This window comes from Lotus japonicus, chromosome 4 (assembly GCF_012489685.1).
Source record: "Lotus japonicus ecotype B-129 chromosome 4, LjGifu_v1.2".
Classification (NCBI taxonomy): domain Eukaryota; kingdom Viridiplantae; phylum Streptophyta; class Magnoliopsida; order Fabales; family Fabaceae; genus Lotus; species Lotus japonicus.
The window spans coordinates 20672783-20681545 of record NC_080044.1 but is presented as its reverse complement, the minus strand read 5'-3'; the positions used below and the strand labels follow the sequence as shown (position 1 = coordinate 20681545).

At 41.0% G+C, this 8763-nt stretch overlaps 1 protein-coding gene and 1 long non-coding RNA gene across 2 annotated transcripts; both read left to right on the top strand.

Annotated features, from left to right (window-relative positions):
• Positions 1-4609: 4609 nt before the first annotated feature.
• LOC130714395 (uncharacterized) lies at positions 4610-6488 on the top strand. The gene is made up of 3 exons (XR_009011265.1): positions 4610-4905; positions 5074-5143; positions 6178-6488. It is a non-coding gene; the product is annotated as an uncharacterized LOC130714395 (long non-coding RNA).
• Positions 6489-7642: 1154 nt separating this feature from the next.
• On the top strand, positions 7643-7993 carry LOC130712457 (uncharacterized). Its single transcript, XM_057562289.1, has one exon. It carries the CDS (start codon positions 7643-7645, stop codon positions 7991-7993), a length of 351 nt encoding a protein of 116 aa, XP_057418272.1.
• The last annotated feature ends 770 nt before the right edge of the window (positions 7994-8763 follow it).

Here is an 8763-nt window from a genome sequence, read left to right as displayed (position 1 = left end):
CTGAAGAGTTCTGTTCTTTCTTTCAACAACTCCATTTTGTTGAGGAGTGCGAGGACAGGAGAAGTTGTGAGAGATCCCTTGAGAATTGAACAATTCTTCAAAAACTTTGTTCTCAAATTCTCCACCATGATCAATTCTGACAGTAATCACTGAAGTTTGGAACTCCTTCTGAACTTGAGTAATGAAGTTTGTGAACATAGTGTGTGTTTCATCCTTGTGCCTTAAGAATTTTACCCATGTCCACCTGCTGTAGTCATCCACAATGACTAACCCATACTTCTTTCCTCCAATGGATTCAGTTTTCACTGGTCCAAAGAGATCAATGTGAAGTAGCTCAAGGGGTCTTGTTGAAGATACCACATTCTTTGCTTTGAAAGGCTTCTTGGTGAATTTTCCCTTCTGACAAGCCTCACACAGAGCCTCTGAAGAGAACTTCAGACGAGGCAATCCTCTGACGAGGTTTAGCTTGCTTAGTTGGGAGATCTTCCTGAGGCTTGCATGCCCTAGGCGTCTGTGCCAAACCCATTGCTCATCATTAACGGACATGAGGCACTTGACCTTCTGAGATAGCAGTTCAGAAGATTTGATTTTGTAGATGTCATTTCTTCTCTTCCCAGAAAACATAACAGATTCATCTGTTTGACTGACAGCTCTACAGCAGGTTTGATTGAAAATCACATCATAACCTTTGTCAGCTATTTGGTTATGGAAAGCAAATTATGCAATAATCCTTCCACCAGAAGTACATCATTAACAACTGGAGTTTTTCCATCTCCTATGGAACCTTTTCCAATGATCTTTCCCTTCTGGTTTCCTCCAAAGCCAACGTCTCCTCCTGACTTAAGTGGCGTCAGTTTTTGGAATATAGACCTTATGCCCGTCATGTGTCGCGAGCATCCACTGTCCAGGTACCATGACAGGTGTCTTAACTGAGCTGCATAAGATATCTGCAACAGGAATAATTGTTGTCTTAGGTACCCATATCTTGGGTCCTTTCTTGTTAGTTTTCCCAGAAGTTCTTGGAACTTTGGGTGCAACATGAGGATAATACAAGGGAACTTGATTATAATATATAGACATGTCAAGTTTAAATTTTCCCTTTGGTTTTACCACCTTGGGTGTAACCTTTTCTGGAATGACAGTACCAGCGGGCTCATGCAAAGGTTTGCGTTTGGGCTCAGATGGCTCACCTCTCATAGGTTGGGAGTAGCCAAGACCACTGTTCTCATTTCTGCTTATGCCATAGATCATTGAAGCCATAAGACTTCTGTCTATGCCTTTGGCTAGGAACCTTTGAAACGCTTTCTCATATAGAGTTTCATGCTTAACATCAGATGATGCAAGTTGATCTTCTAGCATGACATTTTTAGCACGAAGAACAGAGTTGCCATATTTAAGAGAATGGTTCTCTTCAATGAGTCCAGAGACTGACTTCTCATGAACTTCTGATGTACTAGTTTTAACAGCATATTTTCTTTTAAGCTCTTTATGTTTATTTAAAAGCACATAATGTTTCTCCATTATTTCAGATAATGCAGTTCTTAGCTCAGATGAAGAAAATTTAGAGAATACCTCATCGTCATTCTCAGAGTCTGAGTCATCTTCTGAAGCTATCACATCATCCTGTGCTTCAGCATCTCTGCTAGTGGTAGCCATCAGAGCTTCCACAACTTCATCTTCTTCTGACTCAGCTTCATCAGAGTCAGTCCCATCAAAGGTCACAAGAGCTTTCTTCTTGAAGAATTTTCTTGGTCTCTTGTCCTTCTTCAGCTTGGGACAGTCACTCTTGTAGTGCCTAGGTTCCTTGCACTCGAAGCAGGTGACTTCCTTCCCAGAGGACTTCTTCTGACCAGATGAAGATTCAAATCTTCCTTTACTTTTCCTCGGTCTTTTGCCCTTGCTTTGTCTGTTCTTCCAGAGCTTGCTCAATCTCTTTGTGAGGAGAGATAGCTCTTCATCACCAGAAGCATCTGATGATTCTTCAGAGGAATCTTCCTCTTCTGCCTAATAGGCTTTCGCCTTGTCAGGTTTTGACTTGAGAGCAATAGATTTGTCTTTTCTTTGAGGCTTGTGCTCTTTGAGTTCAATCTCATGACTTCTGAGATGACTCACAAGCTCTTCTAGCTTCAAGGAGTCCAGTTTCCTGGAAAGCTTCAGTGCAGTGACAAAAGCCATCCACTCCTTAGGCAAGCTTCTGATGATCTTTTTGACATCATCACCAGTAGAGTAGCTCTTGTTTAGCACTCTAATTCCAGCAATCAGAGTTTGAAACCTTGAGTACATCTCCTCAATGGTTTCACCAGATTCCATCTTAAACTGCTCATATTGTTTTATGAGAGCAAGAGCCTTAGTCTCCTTGACTTCTTCATTTCCTTCGTGCGTCATGACCAAGGAGTCAAAGATGGATTTTGCTGTTTCTCTGTCAGAGATCTTCTCATATTCAATATATGATATTGAACTGAACAACATGGACTTCGCCTTGTGATGATCCTTGAAACGCTTCTTCTGAGCGTCTGTCATTTCAGTACGAGGGATCTTCACTCCTGCAGCATCTACTGGATCAGTATAGCCTTCCATGACCATATCCCAGAGATCTGGGTCAGTGCCAAGGAAATAACTTTCTATTCTATCTTTCCAGTATTCAAACTTTTCACCATCAAAGATTGGTGCTCTGAGATGGTTGTTGTTGTTGTTGTTGTCAGTGGAAGTATTGGCTTGGGCCATCGTTGTTTTTCACACTAGGTTCTGGATCACTGATCACTGTGAAGTGTATAAATCAGAACCGGAGCTCTAATACCAATTGAAGGTGCGAAAAACACTAGAAAGGGGGAGGGGGTTTGAATAGAGTTTTTAAACAAAAGTTTCCCTTTTTTAAGTTTAGAAAAACTTAAAGATAAGAACTAGGTGCTAAGGAGAACGAAGTAGAGCACACAAGTATTTTATCCTGGTTCACTTGAGATAAAAGCTCAAGTTAATCCAGTCCACCCGTGAAGGTGATTTCTTCCTTCTTCTGATGAAGGCAATCCACTAAAATCAATGAATGTTACAACTGCACTTGCAACTTGCTAAGTGACTAACAGTACACTGATTTTCTCACTAGTATTCTCTCAAGACGCTGATCAATCGATCCTCTCAAGACTAGCTAAACACTGAACCAAACTTGATTCAGTCCTCTCAAGATCCGACCAAACTTTGTCTCTTAAGGAACTTTACAAAGTGTTTGTAAAAGGTTTTGGGTTTACAAGAAATGCTTCTGAAAAGCTAATGGTAAACTCAGATGTTCAAGAACACTGAAGAAATATTGCTAAGAGATCGGTTAGAATGAATTCAAGAATATCAGCAAAGTTTCTTAGCTTCTTTCTTCTATGTTCAGCCCTTATATACTCCAAGGCAATTGGTATAACCGTTGCTAGGGTTTTGCCCGTTGGAGTGGCAATCTTGTAATATAAGACTGCTAGGCTGAACGTGGTAGGTGGCGGGCAGGCTATGACAGTACGATGTGTGCTATGACAGCGACCTGTCCTAACACCAGCTGACTTATGATCTGGAGTGCTTCAGATGGACGTTGGTGAAGCTTCTGAACATAGTTAGACGGAAGCTTGGATCCTCTGACCTTGCAACTTCTGCTACTGGGCATGTTCTTCAGAACTTCTGAATGCCAGAGCTAGAATAGCTTGGGTCTTCAGAGCCAACTTCTTGCAGTTCTTCAGAACTTGAGTCTTCTACTTCTGGACCGTTCCTTCTGGAACATCTGGTCTTCAGAACTTCTGACTCCGGTTCTTCAGTACCTCTTGAGAGCTTCTATCTTCAGAACTTCTGAAGGAATTGCCACTGTTCTGAGCGAACATGGTGAGCTTTAGAACTCTCTTTAGGTTACCCTTGGGTCTTCATCTTCTGATGGAGTCGGCTTGGGTCAGAATCAGAACCTGTTTGTCACAACTATAAAAGACAAACGTTAGAGTACCATTATTGTTCATACTCAAAAACCTTAATTGTAATCATCAAAATATAGAGATGCAACCACTGATCAAATCCTGATCGTACAATATATATATATATATTTAGAAATTATTTTTAAAATCTTAAATGATTGTGTACGTTGTTTAATATTAACTATAATATTGTTTCGTGTTATTTTGAAAAACAATTTTAAAATTTAATTGAGCATTTTCTTGATAAAAATATTAACACTTGGAATGTAAGGCTTGGACTATCATAGCCTGGTCATGAGATAAGTTTTTTTTAGAATTTTTAATATTGAGAATTTTCAAGAAAATATTAATCCGACGCTGGTCATGTTAACTTTCGAACTCAGTTGTGTTGTAGCTGTTAATATATGTTGTCACGAATTTTAGAACTTGTTGCTGGTTAATTGGGATGTTGTGTCTAGTTTGATAGGCATTGGTTGCATTTTGGATTACTTGGCTTTGGGATTGGATATATTGATGTATAAGGCGCTAATTCTTTAGGTCAGCATAATTGGTTATCTTAAGAGGGATGTACTCTTTTTCCTTACTTGGTTTTTGAAACGCACCGTTTCAATTAGTATATATAAAAAAAAGAAACAGAACTTAAAAGAAAACTAAAACCGACCCCACCCCACCCCACCTTCACTTTCCCTTTTCTCATTTCCCTTTCCCATTTTCTTTCTTCTTCGAAACAGCAGCACATTCCCCCTTTCTCTTTATCATTTCTATTTCCCAATCTTTATCCAATCAACACCAAAACTCTTTACTCAAACAACCCCAAAATTCCCACCATATTATGCTCCAATTGAAGAATAAAAGAAACTGAATCTTTCAAGTGTGTATGCTCTTGGTTAGTGCTTTTGGGTGCTAGGGATTATGCTCTAAGAGAGGGGAAGATTACGCACCCCATAAAGAGTATTCACTTGAGCTCAATGAGGTATATTCACAACCCAAAATTATAAAGAATGGTATTTTAGTGTATGTTAGTTTTGGGTAAATTAATTTTAGGGATTTGAGCTCACAATTAGGGATTTCACGGTTGCTTTTGGATTATAGATAGCTAAATTAAGTTCCTAAAGAGTTGAAATCTGTTGTTGGTGTTCAGATTTGCCGACCACGGACTCATCCGGGCATCTTGAAGTTGTTGGGAGCGCTTCTCTTGATCCTTCATAGTTGTGAGTGGTTTATGACCATTGTGGCATATTTTTAACTATGGTTTTGACTATTTTATTATAACTAGAAGTGTCTATTTATTTAAAATTGGGGGAACATCATTTCATTCACATGACTATCTTTTATTGAGTTATTTAAGGTTATGCAATGGAATAAATGAATTTGAGAATGATTTTAGTTTGTTTTAAGCTATGAAGTTACAAATTTTATGTATTGAATCATGTTGGGTTGAGAATGACATTTTGATGAGCTTTGATAATTATTGAGAACAGTCATATTTGAAACTTTGATATGAGATTGCTTATGGTTTTGAAAAGATGATTGTGGGAATCCATGTTAGAACCCGGTAGCAGTTAACGGAGGTAACGGCCTAGGTGCACCTAGTTATTTGATTCTGGGTGGAGAGGGCTATCCGTTAGATGGAGCCGCCAGTGCACGGAAAGGGATATCAACGAGATGTAGCTTCCCCCGATGAGATTGATGAGATATGACATGATTCCGGGTGGAGAGGGCTATCCATTAGATGGAGCCGCCTCTTGGATAAGATAATCCTTATGAGGAAAGAGCTATCAACGAGATGTAGCTTCCCCCAATGACACGATGTGACTTGAGAAAGGAAAGGGTTATCCGTTAGATGGAGCCGCCCCTAGGGGAAAGGTCACCCCGTAGGAGGAAATGACTATCAACGAGATGGAGCCGCCTTATTATTATGGTTCTCTCATGTTTGTTCCCTATTGTATTTGGATTATCGGATTTTGAGTGATTTTATAAATTGAAAATGCTTTAACCGCATTATGATTCTTTAAGTTTTCTTTATGTCAAAGTGACATTGATTTGAGTTAGTAAAGCATGAAGCTTTTACCATGCCATATATGTTTTATGAAAGTGATTTGAGTTACTTGACTTGATCAAATGTCATATTTATCCTGAGTTTTAAAGAGAAAATCGTGCATATGATGTTCCCCTTCTAGGTCATGGTGGTTAATAGGCCCTCACTAAGTCTGTGTGACTTACCCCCTCCTTATTTCCATTTCAGATTCACAGGCAGCTGAGTAGGAGTTTGTTTCAATTGCAGCTTGTTCAATACTTCTTTTTGGTAGGCCTCCTATGGTTGGTGGCCATGTTGATATCTTTGGATGATCTTTTTTGGTATTCTGCAGCTATAGGGAATATGTAATAGTCATATTTTGTAAAGTGTAAAAGCTCTATGATGTATTTGATGATGTTGCTTCTTGGATGTTGGATATGTATATATTTGGATCCTTGGCTGGATTTTAAACCTCATCGGCAGGTCTTGTTATTTTGGGAAATGAAGATATACAAAGGAAACTCTGTCGAATTATCGCTTGAACTTGTTTATTTTTATAAGTGATATTGCAGAAATGAGTTGTGAGAAAGCAGGCTTGCTAGGCTATGGTAATAGCTTATGCGCTGGTCACGGCTTAGGTTGGGTCGTGACAGTTTTCTTCCCACAGGGTTTTGCCAGGTAAGGCTTTAATGAGGGGAATTGTTATTCAGACCCCCCACCCTTATTTAGACCCCCAAAAATCTGGGAAATGTCAAAAATACCCTTAATGAAAATAAAATTTATGAAAAATACCCCTCCCTCCATCCTCACCTTTTTCCTAATGCTTTGTTGAAACCCCCCCCCCCCCCTTTACCCCCCTCTCACCACATTCTCTTTCTTCTTCCAAACCCACTCTCAACTTCCAAACCCACTCTCAACTTCCCACATTGTTACCGGCCATCGCCTCCACCACCCACGCCACCGCCGCCGTCGTCCTCACCCAGCACCATCACCAACGTCGCCACCACCGTCGTCATTCTCACCCGACGTCTCCTCCCTCGTTGCCGTCGTCATCTGTGAAGGTACTGTACTCTAATCCCGATCTAGATCTATCGCACTCTCATTAAGCGTGAGCACCGTATTATTTGTGTGCGTCAGGTTCGCCCCCTGAGAGTGCAACAGAGACGCACACTGAGAGTGCGTTTATCTGTTATAATTATCTGTTATAATTATCCCGACGCATTGTTAAACCGCGTCGCTGTCGCACTTATAAGGTGTGTTTGTGACGCGCTTTCAACGTGCGGTCAATACAGTTCTGGCGTGTAACAGAAACAGTAAACAATTTGCATTTTTTGTTTTGCATTTCAGGATGAGTCTCCTTGAGTCATATGAAGTGGACATGCCACAAGAAAGGCAATTAGCCAATGTAGAAGATAGATATGATGTGTCAATTGCAGTTGACTACACAGAACACTTTACCACAGACATGGTATTTTCATAACCAATGAGAGAGTTTATTTCAAATAAGTTGAATTTATATGTGATGCGTATATGTGATAATATTTTGCAGGTTTTTGCAACTCGGGAGGAGCTTTTGGATTGAGCTAAGAATGTAGGAAAGCAACTAGGCTTTGTGATCATTATTAGAAGGTCTGATTGTGGGAGCAAGGGCCGTGGGAGTAAAGGCAGACAATTGGCTATTTTGGTATGCGAGATGAGCGACAAGTACAAACCGTACAAGTCTGTGTTGGTGCGGAAGGGGACAGGAACCAAGAAATGTGATTGTCTGTTCAAGCTCATGGCGAGATACACATCAGAAGATGGTTTGTGGAGGTTGACTGTAGTACGTGGCGACCACAACCATCATCCAACCGAGACTTTGGTTGGCCATGCCTATGCCGGTCGCCTTACAAGTCAAGAAAAGGATATGGTTGGTAAAATGGTTGACAATAGAGTGAAGCCAGGTAACATGTTGCTGGCATTGAAGGATGCCAACCCTCAGAATGTGACTACCATAAGACAAGTGTACAATGAGCGGATGACACTTCACTATGGAACTGCGTGACCAACGCACTCTCAATGTGCGATGGTAATGCCTTTAAAAAGAGCGACTCATATCACGCACTTTGTAACGGCGCGACTAACGCACTTCACTAAGGGCATATATGTGCCTTTCCTATGTATAGTCAGACACTGGGACATCAACTCTGACACTAATTAATCGCACCTTCAACATGCGCGTGCAACGCATGTTCATGGAGCGTCTACGTCGCTCCGTGGGTAGGTGCGATAGAAACGCACTACAAGGGTGCGTTCGAAAGGGGTAATTTCGGGTTTCAGAAATTTCCTTCGGTCTAAATAGGGGTGGGGGGGTCTGAATAACAATTCCCTTTAATGAGGCACCCTCTTAGGTAGGCCTGCTCAAAAAACCCAATCCGAACCAAACCCGGTTCACCCGAGCCCAACCCAATGTAAACGGGCAGTCCAGACCGGGCTCACGGGTTGGCGAGTCGCTTTTTCGGTTCCAGTGGGGTCCAAATGGTCGGGCTCGGTTCAAAAAAAAAAGAAACGTCGGTATCCGAGCCCGACCGAACATACCCAACCCAGTAGATAAAGCAAGAGAAATTCGTAAAAAAAAATCAGCCACAGCAGACCAAACTTACTTACCTTGTTAGACAATAATATAGTATTTTTTTTAAAATGGCCATAAGCCCAGCCCACAGATAAATAGATAATAAGAACCTGAAGGCTGAAGAGCTCATCCTGAGGAAACCCTAATGCTCGACGGCAGCCACACAACCCTAAAGCTCTCTCTCTCTCAGGCGGGCACACAAC